Source organism: Vanessa cardui, chromosome 6, assembly GCF_905220365.1.
Source record: "Vanessa cardui chromosome 6, ilVanCard2.1, whole genome shotgun sequence".
NCBI lineage: Eukaryota > Metazoa > Arthropoda > Insecta > Lepidoptera > Nymphalidae > Vanessa > Vanessa cardui.
This window is the reverse complement of record NC_061128.1, coordinates 7,554,907-7,581,359: the sequence shown is the minus strand read 5'-3', so window position 1 is coordinate 7,581,359 and position 26,453 is coordinate 7,554,907. Positions and strand designations below refer to the sequence as shown.

At 30.4% G+C, this 26,453-nt stretch overlaps 2 protein-coding genes and 1 pseudogene across 2 annotated transcripts; all 3 read right to left on the bottom strand.

The window, feature by feature from the left end:
* Nucleotides 1-1,251: 1,251 nt before the first annotated feature.
* LOC124530465 lies at nucleotides 1,252-13,565 on the bottom strand (annotated as a pseudogene).
* A 4,154-nt stretch (nucleotides 13,566-17,719) lies between these two features.
* Nucleotides 17,720-18,899, bottom strand: LOC124530700 (larval cuticle protein 1-like). The gene is made up of 3 exons (XM_047104955.1): nucleotides 18,785-18,899; nucleotides 18,584-18,708; nucleotides 17,720-18,114 (listed from the first exon to the last, which is right to left on the bottom strand). Exons 1-3 carry the CDS (start codon nucleotides 18,791-18,793, stop codon nucleotides 17,898-17,900), a joined length of 351 nt encoding a protein of 116 aa, XP_046960911.1. The 5' UTR covers nucleotides 18,794-18,899; the 3' UTR covers nucleotides 17,720-17,897.
* A 5,737-nt stretch (nucleotides 18,900-24,636) lies between these two features.
* LOC124530382 (larval cuticle protein 1-like) lies at nucleotides 24,637-25,618 on the bottom strand. Its single transcript, XM_047104536.1, has 3 exons — nucleotides 25,508-25,618; nucleotides 25,299-25,417; nucleotides 24,637-25,118 (listed from the first exon to the last, which is right to left on the bottom strand). Exons 1-3 carry the CDS (start codon nucleotides 25,514-25,516, stop codon nucleotides 24,899-24,901), a joined length of 348 nt encoding a protein of 115 aa, XP_046960492.1. The 5' UTR covers nucleotides 25,517-25,618; the 3' UTR covers nucleotides 24,637-24,898.
* Between the last annotated feature and the right edge of the window lie 835 nt (nucleotides 25,619-26,453).

The following is a 26,453-nucleotide window of genomic DNA, read 5'->3' as shown; positions in this document are numbered from 1 at the left end:
CAGCAAATTCGTTTAAACTAAACAAACACCATTATCTTATATGCAATGACAAAAATACAATAACATATAATAATAAACTGTTTATTTAATTAAAATAATCCCCTTTATAGTCTTCAAACACGGGTTATATCGACTGGAAGGATCTCACTGATAGAATTCTGTTGCAATAAAGCATTAACTTAAAATTGTGTTTCAAATAGCACAAATATTTTATTATTATTTAATTAGAGAATTAATATTCGTCCCTAGATATTAAATTACGATATTTATGCTAATCTCTTGGCCATAACTAATTTAATATCATAATAATAGTCTTTCGTAAATCATAAATGATAATATCTCAGCCCAACCAAACAACTCTTTTACGTTTTATACTTCAAACTTTTTTAATTATAGGGATGTCCATGTAACGATTCTAAGACAATATTTAAGTGTTCACTTTTTTGACAAGTAGTTATTACGCCGTTTAGCATGACTAGTAGTATAACATCACACATTTTCATTCTAGATTATAGATAAAACAATGATCAATGCTACTCATCGAAAAAGTTAATATAAATTTTTAATATCTATTCTTGTTCGCGCTATTGGTGTGTTCAAGTTTGAAAGGTGAGTACAGTCAGAACCACTAATGTGACAATGTAATTGCATCAGGTACTACACATCTTAGATATTGTAAGCAATGCCTGACAGCCTTTCTACTTTTTATTAAAAAGCTTGTAAATCATTTTGCAAAACAGACATAATTAAAAAATCAAAAATTTACGACATATGATTAGTGAGATTCGACTATGTGAAGTTTATGGCGATCGCTAGCGACCTTGACACGCTCAGGGAAAGTGAACCAACGGGTCGTTGGGTAACTGAGGTCGTCATGAAAGATTCACGCCTGCGCACACGCAAGTACAGCCTGCTCGTTTGGCACTTTTTTTTATTTCAAATTCCACAAGGATGTCAGGTTAATACAAGTTAACTTGTTTCGATTGTTTAGTCGAGTCAGTGTATTAATTACCTATATAAATTAAGTTTAACAATTTACTTACTTATTTTTTTACTTTTACTTGCTTTCACTATCATGCAATTTCCTTACTTAGATAGATTTTTAATTCAAGTGTTTCTTTTAATCAGTATTTATGTTTAATAATTTAATAAAACAAAAATATAACTTGATAGTATTTTAATTGAGATTATTAATTAGAGTATTTAGACAAAATTGAATAAGTTACATATTACAGTAATCATAAAACTAAATAATTAAATTGTAATTTTTTTACATTTTTATAGCATTTATACTTAGTGTCTATATCTGAGCCTCTTTTGACGATATAAAGATCTTTGTAACGTTTATTTAAACAAGTTTGTATTGATTTTGTTCGGGTGTTTGTGGAGGAAGAGTAGCTAAATGATCCAGGGCTTTTTGGATTTCAACTGGAACCGGTGGAGGTGTTGGCAGATGGGCTCCTTGGGGCTGGAAACCATTCTCGTCAGCTACGTACTGCAGTTGGATTACCTTACGAATTTGAAATAAAAATATGAGATCAAACATAAACATATTAAAAGCGTTCTGATACATTATTATACGTCCACTTATATCTGTCCACTAACTGCTTATAAAATTCAAGCGCCTAGAGTCAAAAGCTTTTTATTTCAACAGAAGTTGTTATTTGTAAGATTAAAACAGGCGTTTATAATACAACAAAATGTTTTTGATGAATGAAGCCAATACATATAAATATAAATTGTATGGGAATGTAATTCTTAAATGTTATAATAAACAATACCTGGCCATCAGGAGCTGTGTATTTAAACTGTCCTTGTGCAATTTGAGCCTCTTGATCGGGAATACCTAAATTTTTCGTATAACCTGCTTCTTCAGCGCTAATCCCGTTACCAGTTTCATAACTAAAAAAAATTACTACGGTAAATACTTTTAAAAGAATAATTGAAATATAGAACATTTAGACAATATACTAGGAAGACCAAAAAGTGTAGTAAACCATAAATCATTTTTTTTTTAATAATAAATGAAATCTTCGTAGAAACGATTCGAAAAGAGTGTCCTTATACTTTTGTCTGAATGTGCAACGTTTCGTTATATAATGTTAGATAACTAGATTTAATAGTGACTTCATCACGGAAGATATAAAATTATTTAAATTTGTCTTCGATGTCAAAGATGAATTCAAGAAAAAACATTCTTTTTTTATGAACGCTGACCAGCATTATAGTCACCAGTTAGAAAATGCGAGACGAATAAATTAATTCCTACATTACATTAACTATCTTAGATTTTAATCCCTTGTGCATATAAGTAAATTAGTCGAATCGTTATTAAAACTTTAAATAAGAAACACACACCCTGAGGGGTTCGAACAAAGCCCCGATAATGTTTTATCATACATTAAGCTCATTTAAAAAACATCGATTAATGAACTTGTCAACAAATAAGCCTACTTTTTGACTACGGCTAAACGGTACGGCTAAAAAAATTGTCTGTTTTGTAATACAAATTAACTTCTTATTTTTTTTGCGTCACTGGGTCGCTCTAAGCCGTATAACTCAGAAAGGGCTTAAGTTAGATATGTGACATCGTGATTTAAATCATTAGCTTAACTCTCTTATATATAACTAGCTATCAGTAGATTTTATACTGACTTCCATTTATAAGACCCATCTGGGTTGACGATGTGTTCTTGTCGGATGATTGGGATGGGCTCAGTTGTGTACAACTGCTGCTGCTGTTGTTGTTGCTGTTGCTGATAAAAAAATGGCTGTATGCTGCTGACATCCGCAGCAACCGAGCTAGCAGCTAGTACCAATATTATCTAAAAAAAATATATAGTTATCAATAAAAAAAATTCAATAGAAAATACCAGAAATTAAAAGCTATAAGTCATTAGGTTTCAATGTCAACTAATTAATGTTTTTCATATTTAAACAATATTATATCCTGAAAAGGAACTGTGTTCTGATAAGTGAAAATAAATTTTCAATGAATAAATCAAATTTCATAATTTGAATAAAAAAAGAACTAAAAGCGAAGTTTTTCGGATATTTAGGAATATTCTACAGGTTTCGTGAACACCACCAAGGAGCGGACACGTCTAAGCGTCATTAGCCACATATTTAAAAGCGTCTCTTATCATTGCTAGATATAAAACATAACACCAACGATATTCAATATTATAAATAATGATAATTTTATATTATGATTTATAAAGGAGAAAAATTGTAGGTTTCTCTTGAAGTAATAAATTTACAATTTTTTTATCATGTCAATTACCAAGAAATACATATTACCTACATATATATTACAATAATATCTCGTAAAATTATATACAAAAAACTTACAAAATGTTTCATGATGAGTCCAGTAAATGTGCAAGTTGAACTTACAAAAAGCAAAGTGAGGAATGATGCCCTGTAGATTAACCCCACGTATTTATACGATTTTTTTGTTGCATTACGCACCGGCACAGATTCAAAGTTCATATTTTACGACAGTTCTTGACAAAGGATAAGTACCGCGAGACGTCCCTTATTGAGCGATTACGGGCGCACTGTCATTAAAAATCATCACCGAAAGTTAGTATATGAATCTATACGCTAATTGAGTGAAATAATTGATACAATTCCGAGTGACATATATCGTTGACATATGACTTGATCTGCTGCTTTTCCAATGAAACTTTGGTTGGTTTGTTTTCTTTGTAATACATTTTATCACGATAAGATGCTATTTATGACATATTGACAGCAATGCTGGCAAATCCTTGGTCCACCGATGCCCGTAGATATTGGTACATAGATATTAATCATTCTTCATATTGCTCATTGGTAAGCCACTAAGCTGGGAAACTAAGATGAATCAATGGTTACACTTACTTAGATACTGTTGAAACCAGAACACGACAATAATGTCTATTGTTGTTTGATGGTAGAATGATGGTAGAAAGATGCTGGTATAGGGACTGGCTTGAACAATACTCACTGACCAGTAAAACCCTTATGAAATGTTCGGATTGGTATAGCCGGTTAATAATAATCTAGTTTATGCTTTAAGAATACAAAAGGTACTCATGCATTCCATATAAATACCATAGGAAGAGACTTTCGTCTGAGACACTGGCCTACTTCAGGAGCTTTGCCCCATTGAATGAATCATAATTGGTACGTACTTAATACACTAAATATATTGTTAATTATTATCTATTTAAATTAACCTTTAAAATAAATTAACCTCAATAAAAAAATGTTTTGACATCATCATGCCTGGAAAAGAAATCTGAATAGGATCTCAGAAAACGCCGCAAAACTACATAGGTAAAATGTTTTTAGACCTATAAATTACGTGCAGAATGTCTCGTGTCTTTTAATAGACGAAACAGATGTTACAGTAGACTTAAGCTTGGAAAAAGTAAATAACTAAAAAAAATCTCAATTTGTTTGACACATAATTTATTCTAATCGAATGAAGATCATATATTGCCATTTATACTTTGCAAGTTGAACTAGTAGTACTAGTAGTAGTAATAGAAACTAATATTAGTATTAAGCGTATGAAAAATTATACGAGTCGAACGCTATGGTTAAACCACATTAATGAAGAATTGATCGTTTGAATCAAAACTCATATAAATAAAATAAAAAGATCCTTTATTGAAGTGACATTGTATAAGCACTTTTAATTCGTCATATTATATAATTGTATCAAATTTAAAACTACCACCGGATCGGAATGCTAATACCGAGAGGTACTGGCATTGTGTTATAATATAGTAGTGGTATCATCCCTTATATTCTCTTAATAAATTATTATTAAGTACCAGTTTCATTAAAAAATATATCGTAGGTTAAAAACTTATTGTTTTCATGTAGGTATAGGAGTATAGGTTATATAGTAAGTTATATTGTATAGTACTAAAAAATAACAATTTTGATGTAATTAAAGAAATCTTGTAATTTATGCAAGTCATAACATACAAAGAAAACAAGGCAGACGTGAGACAAATAAACTCAAGTCTTAGTAATCATAAAAAAATTGTATCAAGTCTTATTATAAGCGAAATTTGCGAAAACAAATTCATATTCAGTAAATTAATAAAAATGCGATACATGTGACACATGGAAATGGATGGTGATAATGAAATAATTTTAAAAATTATAATTATAGGAAACCTATAAATTCTTATAGTTACTATATAAATAATTTACTTTATGAAGAGCATAAGGTAAACTAAATCACAAGGATATAATCGAAGTTACATTAATAGAACTAATATATTATAATTATAAAATGCGATGGTGGAGGCGGTGGGGAGGGGAGTATGACGGCATATTAGAGTGACATGTCGTTTGTCGACACGGCAGACGATTCGCTTTTACTTTTAAAATCGATCATATATGCATATGAAAAAAATATATTCCTCCTTTTTTTAATATTGTAATTTCCTTTTCCTTTATAACAATTGAGTAAAAGTACACTATAAAAATTTACATCACGTTTTGATCATATCAGACTACCTGGAAAAATTTTGTAATAATACACCAAAGTCGGTATTTTAAAATTATTACTTAAAACATGTACGTTATGTTTCAGTGCCTTCATAAACTCGATATGCGTCATAATAAAATTAAAAAAAAAAGCTTGACTATCTGTTATTTATGCAATTTCAATATTTTTATAAATATTAGTAACATATACCAAAAATAGAAGAATATACAGGAAGGTCTTTTAAAAAAAGACAAAACCAACTATAACATTTTAAGTATTATTCAATTTATGTTTAAGTAAAAAACAAACATAACATGGAAATTAAATAGTAAAATATTCTAACGCATCGCATGTTTGCTAAAATGTCAAAAGTCATCTATTTTGTTTAATGAAGAAACAGTACAAAAAAGGTCTTGGATATCGAATAACAAAAAAAAAAACGTTTATCGGCCGATTCGATTTAAATTAAGAATACTCGCGCCACCGCTTGTCCTTATACTGTTTTATTACTCGTCTTTTCTTTTTTTAAAAAGTTTATGTTTGAAGATCTCGAAAATGACAACTAAGCGTGTAGATTATGAAAGAGATTTTTACGAATTTAACCTTAACTCGTAGGTGCATCAGTGCAGGCATCTGTAAAAACCTGTTACAAGAATGTATGACACACTTCAACAAGGTTTTTTAAAACAAAAATTTATTGATCTTGCTTCATCGAGCCGTCATACATAATAATAAAATATTATTCTTAAACGGGTATTGACTTTTTACTTAATACAATATAAAAAATATATATACGAATAATTGGTATCAAAATTAAATAAACAGATTAATGTTAGCAATAATTCGCTATATATAGAGAATTTCAAATTTAAATTACGTCAAATACATTTATCTCTATATAATAGTGTTTTAGATTAACCTCTAAGGAAAACACAATATTCGTAAACAAGAGAAAACTTGTGAAAAACAATGAAGCTTTTAGTATGGTATGTATATTCTATTATAGGTATTATACAGATAAGTTAATCACGAATAGAACACCTTAGCTATCTCTTCTACTTATAAAATTTCTTGCACCCATATGTATTTCAGTAATTATGAACAATTTATTCCTTAAACAAATGAAATAAATACGTCAAAAGTCTTTGACTATACTGGATCACATAAAGTAAACTCAATAACAAGGATATAAACGCACGATATAAACATTAATGGAATAAATATATTTTATATATAACAAAAAAACCCACAACTAATATAAAAAATAATGTCGGAGTTTTTTTAAGACTATCAATGTATCGCATGTAAAAAAATTTTGTTCTTAAGTTTAAATACCAGTTTAAAATATAAACAATTTGAACGCGTAACTGTGTAAATCATGCGGGTACAGTAAGAATATTAAATTATTGATCCTTTAATAATGAAAAAAAATACGTTGTTAAATATATTATAGTTTAATTTATAATTATAGCATACTTATAACCAGAGATCAATCATACTAAGAGGTATTACTTAACAACTTTTATTTTCGTAAAAGTATTCCCCGAATTAAACAACAATTCATTCGGTTTTCCAAACGAACAATATTTTGTCTCCAATCAAAACATGAGTGTTTCAATAATCACGTCCAATCAAATGTATTTAAGGAAAAATTAAAAGCCATTACTAAAAACATATAATTCCACATGTTCGTTATATTCTCAATTCTTAATTATTTACACAAACAGCAAATAAAAATGCACCAAAGAAGGTAAGCAATTTTGTGAGTTGACGATAATTTTGTGCCATGGCGAAATAAAGACGCAATTACTGAGATAAGAAAAACATTCTTTGACACTTTTTACTTATTTATTTTGAAATTAAATTTTCATTATCAATGAATAACAATTTGCCGTTTTCAACTAAAATTAAGTAAACAAAATCTTAAATGATTATCGACTTATGCTTTTTCCTTCTTATCTTCGTCCTGGGCGACGTTTTTAATCGCTTGAGCTCTGTACGGGTTATATACATCATATCGTGGCTGGTAAGGGTATCTGGGATCATATGGTTTGTATGCGTTGTACTGACCATAAACACGATTGCGATTAAAAGGGTCGTATAAATTATAACGCGGGTCTTGAATTTTGGATCCCGTTACTCCGTCAAATAATGGCCCTGGTGCAACACCTCTTCCATCAGATGATATATGGATGCCAGCAGGTCTAAATCCTAAAAATAGAATGGCAAAAAATTATAATTTTTTTCTGAATATAATGATATTGTTTTGTTTGTTAATTACATTTTAAGTATTCTATATCATGTGACTTCACGTCGTGGTTGATCTTAAAAACAGCTTATAAGACAACAGATTCTAAGATCCACTAAGGACTATGATGATTGACAATAAATTTTCCTTGCAGTATGTAGTCGCAGCGCTAAATTTGAGAATTATAATGTAATTTCACGATAAGAGAATTAACTTTCATTGTTAATCTCTTTCTTCAGTGTCAATGTATTTCCCTCCAATTCCCTGATTGAGAATCAGGGGATAGAGGGTGTATAAGAAGTATAGTCTGTATATAGTGTTCGTTGGGTCACATAAAGAGTGCAGTCTTCGTTCCTCAGCTGCCGTGGCCTGAACTGTTCATGAGGTCATTCTCGCTTTACTGATCAGCTTAGTTTAAATAGTTAAACTTAGAAACTTGTTTAGGTTGTCTCATTGTTTGTATGAGTTTTTTTTAATAATTATTATTAAACGAATAATCTTACCATTCTCATCGGCAATATAGGTAACTTGAATGGGCGTGCCTTCAGGAGATATGTAGGCGTAGCTGCCTTCCTTAACCTGAATATGAGATGTATACAATTATAATATTTTACCAAATTATATCGGTTTCTGAATTATGTATAAAATACAATATAAAAGTACTTCCAATATTCGAAGTTTTGGAAATAAAATTAGAAATTTATCAACTTCCAGGCCGTTGATAAAGAAATTAAACTTCTATACTTAATACATAGTGATAAAAGCAAATTAAGTATTGGATTCCTCAATATTACAAAACATTTTAAAAGCCACAAATTACATTCCAATGTTTATTTTTTCGAAAGGTTAGTATTTATTAAGTTATAATATTTATACCTACATCTACAGTTCTAATTTTTTATGGCTTGATTAGACCTTGCTGTCTTCTTCATTTGTATTTGAAATCAATTATGACAGAAAGAAAGAAAATGAATTATTAACACAATATTAGTTATTGCATCAGTATTGTAAATACTAACATGAGTTCCTTGAGGCTCGCCAGTATTGTCTATAAAGGCATCCTTCACATACCCGGTCTCTTGAGCTTGTTTGCCGTCGCCCGTTGAATAACTGAAAACATTATAATAACCCGTTATTTATTATCTTTGTAAATTTCAATTGACTAATTTTACATTTTCCTTTATTTCAGATTGACTGTTGAAGAAAATTGCGTAAAAAATACATTTAATTCGTTTTTGATTTGAACCAAAAAATATTATAAACGAATTAAATGCACGCCTGCACAATTGTTACAGGACTTACAATTTTTTATCGATAAACAGACAAGACAAGACTAAAACAGTGTTAGTTTAGTTGCAAAAGAATTTGTTCGTATTTATTGGAAAACTAGTGGTCGCCCACGGCTTCGCTCGCATTTCTCATGTGTTAGCCAAAAAACATATGTCCTCTCTTGGTCATATTTTTTTGACTAACACATGCTTCATACTAAATTTCATCAAATTTGATTCATTGGTTTGGTCGTGAAAGAGCGACAGACAGTCACACATAGTTACTTTCACATTAATAATATTAATACAGATTGGAATATTTTATTAATTGATTCTAAAAAATTAAAAGAGGTACAAAATAATATACAAATAAAATGAACAATACAAATGAAATGAAGCAAATCAACATCTGCTTTTTACCATAATTGATGAACCTGAGCCCGGTCCAGTCATTTAAAATTGAAATTCAATTCTATAATCAGACTTCAACAATTTTATGTATAATTTTAATGCATTTGATCTTTGTAATTGCCTTATACATATTCAGATGTTAGACACAAAAAACTATTTGTTATAAGATCTTATACAGTAGTTACCGTCTATAACACAACGTTTAAAAAAACAACTTAATTAAAAACAAGAATCGTCTCACTATTATCAAGATTGCTGAATAACCCAGACGATATAACATTTTATATCTAAATATCATTTTGAATTCTTTCGAATAAGTAACATAATACCTACGTATAGTTATTGTTGTTTTATGATTTTATAAATATATATTTTGTTTGTAACAAACTGATTAATTCAATCACTAAACGAGTTTTATTTTACGACGAAAATAAAATAAGTTCTATCCGAAGACTACTTTAATTATTTTTCACAATGACAAAGTCGTGCATATTATCTTTATGTCGCAGCCTACTAGTCAAATTAGTCATTCAATCAAACGCCTGTCGCTTTACTAAACGGGATTGTTCAACCAGCGTGCAGCGAACTAAATTACACCAAAATAAAACTCTAGAGGTAATATCGAAAAGATCACACGAAGTTAGTCAGTAGAGTCAATTATTTTCAAGCAGATAAAAATAACAAGAAAAGTTTAATACAAATGACTCTTATCTATAACTGGAAGATAAATTAGCGGGTTTTATTCAGGATACTGTTTTAGTAAAGTGTCCAGGCGTTTCATTGATTGGCTAATTTAACCAATTGACCGTGACAAATATATTATTATGCGCATATTAGTTTTAACGATACGGTTTTTTTATTCAAAGATTTAATTTACCAAGAATAGCTCTGATTAAAATTAATTGGTGCGTTTTTGTTCTAATTTTGGAATTCTATACACACTTAAAACAGATTAAGATTGAACAATATACGTTTTTGCTTCATTGAATTAAAAATATAAGGAATTACCTAAATGAATAGCTTCCATCGATTCCCTGATTGCTCGAGTAACTCAAAATAGGAACTCGTGCCTTTTCAGAGTTATAGTAAGGATTGTATGCAGCTGCAAGATTGCGATTAGCAAAATACGGATTAAAAGGCGGAGATCCTCCCGGTGCAACGCTTGGTTCCTCTGAATAAACTTCACATATTACCAGAAGTAGTCCCAAAAAACTGACTAAGAGATTCATCTAAAATAAATTAAAGAAAGATTATTGATTATTCGTTCTCAGGACAACACATACAATAATCATCACTTATACAATAATGAGTAGTGTCAATTTAATATTATCCACATCTAGTTTCTGAAACACACATGTATTTGACTGGTGAAAAATAATTATGCAGAGCTAACAAAACCAAGTGTTCTTAAAGCTATAATTAACATTAAAATATAATAACATTAGTTTACCTTACTATATTGTTAGACTAACTGCACTTATTGTACTCACTTTGATACTGTTAGCGTGGGATCTGAATAAACCATTTATAGGCAGGGTTGCTCAGTAAGTAATACTTTTTGTTATACCATCACTCCTCCAATATGAAGTTTACACACGCCCCCCTTAACCACCTATTGTAATTACCCGCATTATAATCAAGTTACACTAAGATTGCATATTACGAAGAGACCATTTACAAGTTTAAACTGAAAACCTTCTACGATCACGTAATCCAACAAAATAAAGTATGTACGACGGAAAATTCGACAATTAACGAGATTGAAACAGATAACCTAATTAGACAATTATACTATTTTTGCAAGTTACAAAAAAATCTTTATCCAAATATATTGTGTTTTGTACGAAAGAGGTGCGTTGCTTGACAGGAAAACTGAAAGAAGATCAATTATGTGGTATGGGTACGTCAAAGGTCATTTTAAAGACTCTCTATTCATGCGGGAAACCATAAACCAAAAGGAAGAATAAGCAGAATGGGTGAGGAAATACATTATATTGTAAGACATATATGCATATATGCTCAAATAAACGTCACGATCACGAAGCCTATGAGCCAGGCGATAAGTGCATTTGAAAGATCGACTGATGTTATTAATAACATTGTGTCATTTAATTCAGATGTTCAAATTAACTAAGTCACAATTTCATTTCAATTTGTGTCTACATAATTACATAGTTCAGACTTTTGTTCCTTCATATCTGAATATAGCAAAATTCATAAACAAGAGATTTATGTTGCTATGAATTTTATTTAACAGCACAGATAATGTTATTAAAATAGAATTTGATTACGAATTAATGAATAGAAATGTGTAATCATTAATTTGTACTATATTATTGTTATTAATATAAACAAATATTGCTAAAACAAAAAATATATCAGAAGATGAGTAAGAATTCATTATTATCTTTAAAGAAGGTCAAAAGATTTCATTAACTGCGCTTCTAACAATAATGATAACAATCTAATTGTCAATTAACATCAAAAATCTAGTTGCTCTTAATTACACGCGTATAATTTACATTTTTAACTAAGTCATATTACTTTTTTGATCATTGTTTTTTAAGACATAGTTTATTTGGGCTGTAAATATGATTCTGTTGACTTTAATATAGCTAAGAATAGAAAAAAAAACTATCACGTAGTTTAAATTTAAAACGAGTTCAACGTATGCGTTTTAAAACCACAATCAGACGAATTGAATACCAAGCAGTGAAGTCATGGAGGAATCATGAATACCAAATGACGACGGAATTAAATCACATTGTCGTCCAGTATTAGGAATGACATGAGGAGAGCAATTGGTATTTCCGTAAACCTAATTCATTAAAAACGCTGCCACACTGTATGAATAATTTAAGTTAGCGATGATAAGTAAATAATAGATTTAATTAGATATTTTAAATTATAACATAATATAAGGAACCATGAATTAGTGCTTATAAAAACATAAGTAGGTATTCCCGCACTGTGTGTAGCTTAAGTGTTATAGCTAGAGACTTTCTTCGGGTTGTTTTTAACATAGTAGGAATACTCACTGTTGCGTCGCAATATATTTACAACAATATAATGTATATTAACAGTAACATTGATCACTTTGATAAAATCAGTGATAATCATTGTATGCGCACTAGGAGTAAGGATAAACTTACTAATGCCAAGTTTCCAACTCCGCAAAGTCAATAAATCCTTCTTGGGGCAAGGTATTCGTTTCTATAATAAAATTCCGCAGACATTTTTAACTTTGCCATTTCGTAAATTCAAATCGTTTGTAAAAAATACAAAATAGATGATAAAAAAGCGTGGAGTTAATACCTGTTGACTTCCAAGCGGTATATCATCAATATGTCCTATATTGATTTAAATAATTGTATTTAACTAACATGACTTTGAATTTTTTAAATGTTTAAAAAGAGTAACTTCTGAGTTTCTTACCGGTTCTTCTCGGTAGAATTGTATAGCCTACTGTAAAAGCCTACTTGAATAAAGTTTATTTTGATTTTGGTTTTGTAACATAGCTCTACGATATCCCAAGGCTCATTTCCTTCAACTTCATCTAATCTTCTTATGAAGTAAGATTTAAAGCGAATCCCAATGTGTTCGCAGTTCGACAGAATATATACTATGAATGGCGAACAATTGAATGTTCAAACAGATGAATTATTTATTGTAAGTATAAACTTAGCACAAAAAAAACCTTATAAAAGCTTATTCAAATCTTCTTTTAAGATTTACTTAATGCTCCTGGCTTAAGCCTATCTGGGTTTGTATCAACCACTTGTCACAGATTCTACCGCTAGACAGTAACACAATATACCCTTTGTGTTCCAGCTTAAATTGTAAGTGAACCAGGACAACTACAATCACATGGGATATAACTTCTTTATTCCCTATATTGGTGCATCGGTGACGTATGGAATGGTTAATATGTCTTACGGCATTAATGTCTATGGGCGATAATAAGCAAATACTATTAGGATTTAGGAAATCCATTTCATTTCACCTAATGGCCAGTCCACCTAACTATAACATAAAAAAAAGATTATCGGGTTCACTGGGTCATACTCACAGTATGACCCAGCGCAAGCGACCTCGTGAAGTCCGGGATTCCACACAATATAAAGCCCCATATAACCCTCCACATCGTGTAGGGGAAACGAGTAAAGGCGTTTATTTATTATTAGGCTTGGCGTATTAATAATAATAATTTACTTAATATACAGTTATAGGAATGTAACCATAGTTAATACATACTTATTGACAGTTTTTTAAAGAAACAATTCTATACAAGTTAACTAAGTCTTTAATAGTTTCCTCATCCCCCAAAAGCTTCTCACATTAATAATAAGTACATTTCAATGATTCTACAACTTTCATAAGACTCGAAATAAAAATATTTTTAAAAACATGACAATAAATGTCAGTTAGTTCACATACCAATTACCTTTGATTTTGTAACGATAATACTAATTAAAAATTAAAATGTTTGCGCGGAAATTTTTAAACAGATACGTCTTAGAGCACATCGAGATTCAGAACAAAACAATAAGATTATTTCTATAATATTATTATAAATCTTAATTTCCTTGAATTAGACAAAACATAAAGTTATGTAATTTGTAGCAACATTACGTTGATTTGTTCTTGTAAAAATCGTCGTGAGATTTGGTTTTCAATAAGCATCACTGTTATGTTTAACATTTATAAGGGAAGTGTTTTACTTTCAATAATCTGCAAAGTAATGTACTCATTGTCATAACTGTTCAGCAGTCGAATCTGATCTAAAAGTTGATTTTATAGATAAAAACCATATATAAATTGTAGTAAACTACAATCTCTTAAAAATGACGCTAAAATAGTAAGCCCTTCAGGTGATTAAAGTAAATTAAAATGAAAAAATAACAATTATTTTACTTACGTTACGTTTACCTTAAAACGAATCGTTTGAATTAATTTTAAGAAGGTTATGAATCGTTTTTTAAGTTCATGTTTATGTAATGAGATAAATACAGAAAAATAAGTTTTTATATTCATTAAAAAAATATTTACAAGTATTGAAATCGGAAAAATTCTAATGCCTTGGTATGTACAAAAGCTTTGACTGTCTCTCTTAGCTACTTAGTGGTAGGGCTTTGTGCAAGCCCGTCTGGGTAGGTACCACCCACTCATCAGTTATTCTACCGCCAAACAACAGTACTCAGTATTGTTCTGTTCCGGTTTGAAGGGTGAGTGAGCCAGTGTAACTACAGGCACAAGGGACATAATATCTTAGTTCCCAACGTTGGTGGCGCATTGACGATTTAAGGAATAGTTAATATTTCTTACAGCGTCATTGTCTATGGGTAATGGTGACCACTTACCATCAGGTGGCCCATATGCTCGGCCGTCAACCGATACTATAAAAAAAATCTAGCTTTTATGCCGGAGATATCAAGGTCCCTGACTAGACAAGAACAACATATTAACATGTTGTTGAATATTTCAGTGGCAAGCCGGAATTAGGGAGTCGATAGATTGTTACGTTACTTCTTTATATAAATCAACTAAACTCTACTGGAAAATATAGCCTTGACTAAAATCGGGGAAGTATCAATTATTTTAATACTCTCACCTCATAAGGAAAAAAATAAAACACGGAGGGTTCATGTAAAACATTATTTATTATGAAATATGTAATTACACAACTAGCCTAACACAATTTACACACACAAAATCATGCCCCTAGTTTCCATGACTTCTATTATGCACTATTATTATTTATTTGTTTTTACTATAGTAAATATATATTTATTTTGTTTATGCTATGTATATGCGTATGTATGTATGTACTTTTCTATAGTTTTATATACAAATATGTAAACTGTTCCGTATTGTCAATTATTAATTACCGCCTGCATGGTTTTCCTTTTGACCTAAAATGTTGGCTAGCATAGAATGCCTCAGGGCATTCAGCAGCATCAGGGATTAAGTCCAACTTTTTGTCCCATTTACATTGTGGTTAATAATAATTACTATTTCGGACTAATAACCAACTAATCTTAGAAAAATGCCATTATGCTCATAATGTATGTCATCTGAAAAAGAATCGCGTGTGCTCTAGTCTGTGACTCAAATTAATTAAGTAACAATATTAAAATTTATTAATAATTTGTCATATTTTTATCATAAATTAACTAATACATATCCGGGCATTGACCTTCCTCACCTGTATCGACGATAAATAATTAAAATTACTACATTTTTTTAGTTCAAAACTTATGCTGACTAAAGTACCTAGACCAGTATTTTTTTTCCAATTGATAAGCCAATTAATAGTAATAAGTAAGCTATTGATTTTAATAAGTATTATAATAATTGTGTGACGAAACAATTTAACTTAAGTACCATCAATTACTTTAAACGTGACGTCCCAATATAAGGTATACCGTTAACCGTCGAAGCTTCTGTAAGCGTATTTTAACAAACAAAGAGCGCCATCTACTGTTTGTATTTGGTACTACAACGTTGTCGTGCCTTAACAAGACTGCCATCGGGTCCAATAATGGACCCTGACCTTTTGGGTCAAAAAATCAATGACACGGTAGCCACAGGCTACCGTAGAGGATACGCCCGGGTAAGGAGGTTCGCCTCGAGGCCCGTACCCAACGTTGTTGGCAGAGTACTGTCCCTCGCATCAGCAAAACTCTTCAAGCTAACGACGTGAAGTGTCTCCTTGTATGAGACTGTCGTGACGAATTTCAATGATATGACGTCGTATGCTTACACGCAATATTAGTTTTTATCAATAGACTTAAATAAACGTGTCATTATAAAGTGTCAAACCCATGTGTTGCAAGATTAAATCCAAGATAACCAACGAACATAGCAAGGTCACAATATATTTTGTTAGAAAAATATATGTCTTGTGTTCAAACTTCGCGGTAGAAGGTGAGAAGATGAATCTCCTCAGCATCTCATTGGAAAGGAGATGTGGGAATTTCAAGCCAGAATCATCAACTTATAAGTAAACATAAATTTTAATGATAGGTTGCAATTTTTAATGACCTTTGGAGATAAACATCGTGAGGAACCTGCATGAAAATGTACAGTGGTCGAGGCAATGGGACAAATTACTAAAATATCTAACATAATAAACTTTATGTGCATAATAATTGTCTTAGAACATAAATAAATATACTTAAAATATATAATATAATAAAATTGATCATTTGAGGAAAATCTCTTCTCCACCTGTCTAAGTCTTATAATTCCTATACAAATTATCTACATATTTTTTTCGTAAGAATCAAAATTAAATTTATCTTAATTCGCAATCTTCGTTTTAAATACTCAGACATTTGACATTTAGTCTAACTATTATGGTCACCGAATACTAACATATCTTCGAACAGCAAACGAATAAATCTGCTTTGAATACAAGATGATTAGACGTTGTGTGAACTTTTTAAGGTCACGAGCAATGGTATATAATGTTAAGTACGTAATATTTTGTTTACATAATATTTCTCAATGGCTCAAAAGCCTATGAACACGGTTTTGTAAAACGAATAAAATATAACATAATGAGCTTAACATTTTAATCAAATTTACATTATAGACAAGGAAATGAAAATATTATTGCAGTTCAGTAATTAAATTTTAAATTAATATTTTAAAATTTAAGCTGGTATGCTATTTGAAACAAAATTGTTTCTTAATATTAAACTTGAAGCTTTAAGTATATCCTTCAGTGGTTTGCATAAGAGAATTTAAAATTAAAATTAATTCGATTATTATGTAACTATTTAACCGAAATTTACGTATTAACCGTGAAATTAGCAGATTAAAAGACTCAGAAATATGAGCTTTGACATTGAAAGAACAACAGGTGGATTTGAAGAAAATGCATCTTTCGAAGTAGATGAAGGCCCAATAAAAATTGAAAAGAAATCGCAGATTGAAAAAGGTAAGTATAAAGTACCATTGGCTAAGATTGCGTGTAACTTTATCCCTTTGGGCTCATTCCCAAAAAAATCGGAAAAGCCAGAAAATGTAATTTTATTTTAGACACTTGAATTATTCCACCATATAATAGGATAATGATTGCTTTTTTTTTCAGATTATTAGGAAAGTTACAATAACCGTCAAGGCGCGCCATTTTTTTAGAATCTCTATTGAAATATAGAGAATACAATCGAATACAAAATAATTGTCAAAATAAAAGTTAAGATCTTTCCTGTATGAGTGTTAAAATATTTTTTATTTGATATGATTGAATCAAGGATATAATAAATGGTGTCTTAATAAATTAAAAAAATGTTTAAAAAATCAGTAACATTTATTCGCTTTAAGAATACCACAGGTTAACGATCATAACAAATAGTACAAATATATGGCACTGAGTACTCATTTTTTACTCATATACAACTAACTGACTAAATAAAATAATTATTTAATCGATTTTCTTATTAAAGCGAAATTCCTTGGTTGTTATTATTTATCTCCTGGCAACGGGAACCTTAGGGATTGATTCTCCTTCAGCGTGGAAACCGGTTTCATCAGCATAGTAGGTGATGGATTCCAATTTGCCTTGGTCGTTAGTGTATGAGTAGGATCCACGGACGACCACGACGTCGTGAGGTTTGTTCTCTTCGTCCAAAGCTTGCTTGATTTCACCGTTTTCTTGGATGTTTATTCCATTTTCGGTTTCGTAGCTGAAATTTAAAAGAACATCATTAAATAGTAATATTTTTTTTAATAAACATGTTATTAAAACATACATTAAATCAAACTCATTTAGTTAAAATATCATCATTTGGCGTCATCAAAAATATTAGCGGACTATAGTGCAGAATTGCCCTCAAAACTATTAGCATAACAAGAAATCAATAAAGCAGTACCAATTATGATTGCAAATGTACATTCTGTGATTTCCGTTTTTGTCACTATGCTATGTGATACGTAAATGAGTCATATTGGCACATTACATATGTAACTTTGCTGAAAGATCACTCAGATCCTAGCATAGCTATAAACTATATTCAATGCAAAATGAATATTACCTTTGTGAATATGAAATTAATATACGTACAAATACATATATAAATTTTACAAAGAATAATTATTAATAATAGTGATTATAATAGACTCAGAGTATATATTAAAATTTAACGATCAATTTACCTGTAAGAGTAACTTCCATCGGGCTTTTGGTCAAATTCACTACGAAGGATCTGGGGTTGGGGGGGATCCTCCTTACCAGCAGGTGCGGCGGCGACAACGGCCACGACAGCGAGGGCAACAATGATCTAGAAATATATATACATTATGATGTAAATATTGTATTAAAAACTGAATTAATCGTTTTTGAAATTAACGACATACCATTTTCATTTTGATGGTTTATGACTTAGGTTTGATTTCGTCGAAAGCGAAGGAGTAACTGATGCTCTAATGTTCGGAATATTACCTTTTATACTTTTGCCCCGGCTGCGCTCAGATATAACGTAATGTCAAATGGCGTTATAAAAATAGTAGTATTTTTTTAGCAGAAAATGTGTCTTAGGTAAAGAACTTTTTTTATCCTTTATGTTAAGTATGGCATAAATTATAAAAATCTTTGAAGCAAAATGTTTGAATAAAATGTGAAAGGTATGTCTGTTTTTCTATTATTGCATGATATAGAAACATAACATGATAATGACATTGCAAAGAGACTAACGAAATTGCAATACGAGTGTGTGCTTTGTATTCCTATGACATTTGTACATAGAGTGAACCAATTTAGATTTATTCACTCAAATGTATCTTGGATTCCATAGGTGACTTGAAGAATATGAGGAAAAGTATGCAATAAAGTGGTAAAAAGAATAATAACCGACTTTCTTCTCGGTTCTTCAATTTATATCTACAACCGGTTTTTATTGCTCTAGCATGACTATTCAAGTGAATTTGTCTGCTTTTATAGAATATGTTAATATTGGTATGACAATTATCATGAGATTGTTTGCACTCAGATGATATACGAAACTTTATATTATTATTATTACATGTATATAAAAAGTAATTTTTCTTGTTTCAGTTTTTTTTTATGATGAGAACTGTTAACAATTTTTAAAATGATAGGTCTAATGGCTATCTTTATATTTGATGTTAAGAGTTTTATTAAAAATAAACCATTTTTTGAATATAAAACTTTTTGATGAATTTTATGCGAATGCTTAACTACCAAGTAATTTAAATTTATAGTAATACATCCAATGTGTGGCTTAATAGGCAGTTACATTTTAATTGAATCTAATTTATTTATTTTTAATATAACTTTTTATAAAGTTAATAAAAAAAATTCTTAGCCGTCTAAATGGGATGATAATCACAAAACAATTTGTCAATGTTTAAATTAAATAATTTGTACTGTCTAGCCGTTAGCTTTAAAATGCATATCTTATTAAATTACCATATATATGAGGAACTAACAAGTTCCCACAATGATTAAATAAAAAAAATATGACAATATTATTCGAAATCAACTATTGGACTGCCTTATTAGTCTAGTGACAGCGTGTAAGGCTACATACCTTGAGGTTCTGGGTTCAAAAACATATTTCGATTTCGATTTTTTTTTTTAGTTTTTGTCGAAACTTTTCGGAGTTCGGAGTCTGAAAGTTGGAAGCAGTTGGTGCTACGCTGGAATTCTTGCCGTTTGAGACGGATTTTGGACCATTCAATCTTTAAAGTTCAAACATGATCGACATTCGACATAATACAAGTCAAATAAAAATTCTTATGTGCATTATTTAGTACATGTTATTGTCATATAAAGTTAACATAAAAAAGTTATAAAAAAATCTATCGGGTTACTACAGCTTTTTTAAATATAGGAACCCAAAATGAACCGCTCGAATAGTTGGAAAATATAAAACCACCTTTAGAGAAACCATAAGACTTTTGGGATGGACGGATTGAAACCAATGAAACCCATAAACAATATACTTAACAAACGATCCATATTTTAACGTTGAAAATAAAAAGTACAAATTTTCGTCCCCAATTTCATCCTCTTGGATGATGAGCTTTCAAAATTAGAGTCTTTTACTCCTAACCGTGTGCATAAATACCATGATTACCTATTTTTTAAAATGAAAAAAGACGAACATCTGTAGACACTTACGTCCCGAATATTAGCTCCTTAGGTGATTTATTTTCAAAAATGTTGTATAATATTGTAATAACAGATTTTAATATTTCTAACTTTCAAAAATGACTGACTTCTATAGAAACATTCATCCTCTTAGGTGGCCTTTCGAAAAAGCTTTAACAACTGGCTAACTGACTGGCATAAACCTCAATACCGATTTCCACATTTGTAATTTCAGGCACAACCAAATTCCATGCCTCTTTTTATCACGTTAAGATTGCCTGTTCACACTCTTTTCAGCGTTTACTACGCACAACAGTGGGCGGTTTCCGTATTTGCGTTATATCAATAAATGTTTAGAAGTTATTTATAATTAGATAAATATTAATGAATATCATAATATGATGTTACTACTTTTAAATTAGTATTAATTAATTTTCCATTGTTTTGCTTCTTACACTGTCACGTCTTAACAAAAAAATTTGGACAAACATTGTCCAGGACGCAAAAAAAACATCACATCTGCCCCCATCATACGCGGATAAAAACCGCGAGTGGAAACTAGTCATGTCATAGTTAAATATCTGCTATTTAAAAACTGTCCTTGCAATCTATTGATTCTATTAGCAAAACAAAGATTTACTCTGAATGAATATTCTAAAAATAATTGCGTAATCCAGTTATTATAGCTGAGCACGTCACTCATAAAGCAACCGTTGGATCGATGTATCACTTTTGACTTGCGGTTGAAAATCCGCAAAAATTATATTGAACGTTATTATTTGCTGTCAAAGAGTCAAGGACATGTTTTAGGTTTGAAGATAGAAGAGCCGTGATGACCATGTAGTTAGAACAAATAAATCTTAACCGAAATTTATGAGTTCAAAACTGGGTAAACACAATTGAATCTTCATGTGTATAGACAAAATTATCTGAAATTATCACAATTAGCTCGGTCGAGAAGAAAAAATCGTGTAGAAAACATGCAGTATTGGATGAAAATTTGCCGCATGTGACAGTCAGGATTTGAGCTGTTCCTGTAGTTGTGAAATAAGCCCGAATCTTCTAATCAAACGGAGATGTGACCTTAGCCCAGTTATTGAGTAATTAGGGGCATTAGCTTATCGTGGCACAATTTCAAATTAAGCTTGTCAAAATTGGTGGCTTGCACTTTTAGGTACGATGTAGGTATTTTATAGCTAAACTTACTAACTTTGAAAATTTATTTTCAATTACCAGAAATGTGATAGGTTTAAGTTGATATCTGGATGTTTGTCGTATAGACTATAGACAATTAATAAGCGTGACGCGCTTAAAATTCATAATGCATATTTTACCACGCTTGTCAAGCCTCAAAAGCTTATATTTATTTAACTTATTGGACTAATCTTGTTTATTTAAAGAATTACATATATAATTAGATGACGGTTTGCGGTAAGATTACCAGGTAAAACAAGCCGACTACACCTACACTAATCTGTACTAATATTTTTAATGCAAATACAGTTCAATATTCTAAACGTCTGTCTGTGTGTTACTCTTTCGCAACTAGCGAACGTCCTGATGGAATATGGTACGAAACAAGCTTCAGCTATCAGGCAGCAAGAAGGATATAGGTTACATGTCTATGCCGACTATACCTTAAAGTCAAATTAAGTCAGCTTAAAACTATACATAGTGACTACCCTATATTATAAATAATCAATGGTAGTCACTATGTATAACGCCCGTAAATAGCGCTTTACATGTCTACAAATTTGTAATCGAAAAAATGTAAGTAAAATTAAATTCTACGCTACTGTTATAAAGAGGAATAAGGTATAATAGGAATAAGTATCTGCTAAAACGCCCACAGCTCAATTAGTACGTAATGTTTTGTTTTGTTTTCTCATTAAGTGAAATGTAATTTCTTTTGAAATAAATGTCTTTAACCACAATAAGGTGTATTTTGTGTGTTGTGTGTGTGTGTGTATGTGTGTGTTTATATGTGTATGTATTTGTAATGAATAAAATCAAAAACTACTGTACCGATTTCAAAAATTCTTTCACCATTGGAAAGTTACATTTACTTTGAGTAACATAGGCTACATTTATTACTAGAAAATATTAGGTATTCCTAATCCTTATTCCTTAACTAAAACTGATATACTATAACTTAAGGTGTAACGTATGCCCATTTGTCGTCGTATGCACTGCGGAAACTCTTGCTAATAGAGCAAAAGTGTGTTCTATAATATAAAAGAACACATCAATATCTACAAAAGTCTTCCGATACCATATGTCCAACTATTATCGTTATTTAACAATGACCACTTTTTACATTTGAAAAGTTAATAGAAGTACCGATTAAAATTAGACCATGTTATTCATACTTCTGTTTTAATTTTTACACAAATAAAACATATTATTTTCAAGACTGTCTCAATTCACATTGATTTACATTTTGAATTGCTCAAATCGGCTATTCCATTCAATATATTACCAATTTAGTAAGTCATAGAAATAGAAATAAAAAATAGCACTCCCTTATTTTTAAATACGTTAATTAAATTAAAAGAAAAATGACGAACAAATTCGGCTTCTATTTCCAAATTGATAAAAATAAAATAACAAAAAATATATAAATAAATGGCAAAAATTAAAAAAAAATCTTATATCCACCCGTGTAAAGCCGGGGCGGGCCGCTAGTTTATTATAAAAAGATACAGATTTATCAAAATTATTTTTTATAGCAAAGCAAGAAGAATCATAAAGCAGAACCTACAATCACATAGAATATTTTAATTTAAGTTTATATCTACGCTTTCTTCAATTGCCATAATATATATATATATATAGGGTTGGCAACTAAGTGATTGCCGATTTCAAACAAGAAGGAAAATTTGAAATTTTTACATAAAACGAGTTTTTGATATATCCAAACATTTTTAATGCATGTGTGCGATACATTGAGTTTCTGTGCAATATCAAGACGTGTTGTGCAATCTGAATCGATAATGGCCCTGATATGGGTACCATCGACTTCGACTGGGCAGCCAGATCTTTGAGCATTTTCCGATGAAAAATCACCAGAACGAATTCTGGCAAACAATTTTCGACACTGCGTTTCTTTCAAGGCTCCATTTCCGTATACGGCATATAACTTCTTTTGTGCTTGCGAGGCGTTCTTGCCTTTTCGGAAGTAATACAATAAAATATGTTTGAAGTGTACGTCCTGTTCTTCTATTTTTTAATTGGGATAAAAACAAAACTAAGGCACTAATCGATATATTTTTTTACTAAATTAAAGTGAGAAGTCTAAACAATTAGAAAAAAATATAGGTTAGGTGCTTTAACCACTTTCACAAAACAAAAAAAAAGCCTAGGCTGTATTTTTATGATTAAAATTAATCAGCAAATTCAAAATAAATATCCCACAAAAGTATTTAACAAAACATTAACATTCAGCAGCAGTAAAATTAGAAGAGTCGCACTAATTATACAGTTATATATGTAAAGCTACTAAATAAACTTTCAAACGGCTGGATAGATTATATTGTCATGTTTGATTGGTTAAAGATGATGATAAAGGTTTGGCCCAGTAGGTAGCGCTGTAAACGATTAAATGATTTTTTTCTGTTACCCGTAGGAAATTGGTTCGAACAGCTAAGGTACAAAGGTTAATGTTCAAACGAATATTAAAAAAGTCATATTATGTCACGTGCTAAAATAAATTCCCGATGACGCTACCTTATGATTACGCCAGACGGTCAACAAACAGACAATCTACAAACAAAGACCGGCTCTACTATATTTATCTAAAATAAACGTTAATTTATTCATATTACATAAGCTGTGTATTTAGCAAACTACCTCTGACCTAACTATTTATTTGATTTGATAATGTACTGATACGTATTTTGTGTTATAAAAAACTGAATAAAAATCAAATTAATTGCAACATTTGCTATAAGGAATTTATTAACGTAAAATTTTGTGTTACTAAAACCAATTTTCCAGGTATGATTAATACGAAACAATAATTGGGAGCCCAAGTAAGAGCCCAGTAGTAATTAATTATATAATCATCATAATGGGATCTTAAAAAAAAATAAAAAAATACTTAATCAATGAACTTTATTTGCTGTACAAATCATCTTAACGTAACAAAAAATAAAAACGTACAAAAATATGGCAGTGAGCATCAAATTATAGAGAGAAGCGCAAGAGCTTTATGGCGGATGCTGCGCCACAACACTTCAAGTGACATTGATTTTTAAGACGAAAATTCCATGAAATGTTCCATGAATAATTGATTAAAAATAATTATAGTTAATCAATTACACATTGAATTCCTTAGTGTTAGCGATGGTATTGATTGTTTATCTCCTGGATGGGGATGGGACCTTGGGGATGGAGGCTCCCTCAGCATGGTAACCGGTCTCGTCAGCGTAGTAGTTTACAGTCTCGGGGTTTCCGTTTAGATCGACGTATGAGTAACTACCACGGACTACTACGACGGGGTGGGGCTTGTTTTCCTCGTCAAGAGCTTCCTTTACTTCTCCCTGCTCAGAGCGTTTGATGCCATTCGCTGTTTCAAAACTGAAATTTAAAAATAGAGTTAATGCAATAATATTCATACAAAAATATAATTTATATAATTTTTTAAATGTATAAAAACAGCCTATTTTTTTAGTAATAATAAAAAATGTATAAATATATAAATAAGATTAATATCTATATACTTAATATAGTAACTAAACAATAACGATCGATGCTTACTCGAAAGCGTAGCCACCTTCAGGCTTGGTATCAAAATTTGAGCGAAGAATTTCGATTGGTTCCTGTTCTCCGACGGGGACGGCAGCAACAACAGCCACAAGGGCGAAGGCGACAATGATCTAAAGAAACACAAAAATAAATTAAAAACATATTAAAAATTAAAAAACAAAAACAAATAAATATTAATATAATTTTTTTCTTGAACGTACCACTTTCATGGTTGATTAGATATGTTTGGATACTTTGATACCAAATGAGCGACTGATGCCTTAACCGTCGGAGCAAAATCTTTTATACATTTCTCCCGGCGTTGTGTTCAAACGTGTTGTCAAACGACAAAAACCTAGTATCGATATGTCAGATCCCCGAATATCATCTATGATCGTCATCACACGTGTGTGATATCGTGTAACAATGTGTGCTACACGCACTCACGCAGAATTAGAAGGATTTATTCACATCAATTTACATAATAATTTGTCACCAGATTGGAAATATCTTAACGTACATTAGTAGGTATTAGGCCAAGGTACATGCTCAACTTCAACTTCTTTGTTTTTTTTTATTATAGATTTTTAGCTTTGTTTGATATTAGCCTTTATAATAAATGCTGTAATACCTACGATATATACAGACTGATATAAGGTTTAACTAAGCAAATTTGCAACATATCTAAAATTTATTATATAAAATATTTTTTTTTTAAAGATTTTAATGTTTATTGGTGTGTATAGAAACAATATATATAGAAACAATAAACACGTCCTATTTTGAGCAAGCAGGTTCTTAAAAATATTTTCTATATTACTTATTTTAATTTCCTTTATTCTTGTTTACCTCTTTATCACATATTAAATCAAATTAATGAAAAGAAATCATTAAGGAGATCGATTAAATTAGTCCTCAAATCTAGCGGTCAGTATTTTGTAAAAAAAAATATTTTTAATAATGTAAAGTAAGGTTACGTAGTAGTCGTAACTCAAAAAGCCGTATACATATATATATTTTCATTGGCATGTAAATAATTTTGTAAATAAGAAATAAATATTTAAGTAATTCAGTAGTAGCATTATCAACTAATATTTTATTGATACCTTTAAAATTACATACCTTTTAATATTTAAAATTAAATAAAAACCATATCTAACCGATTAC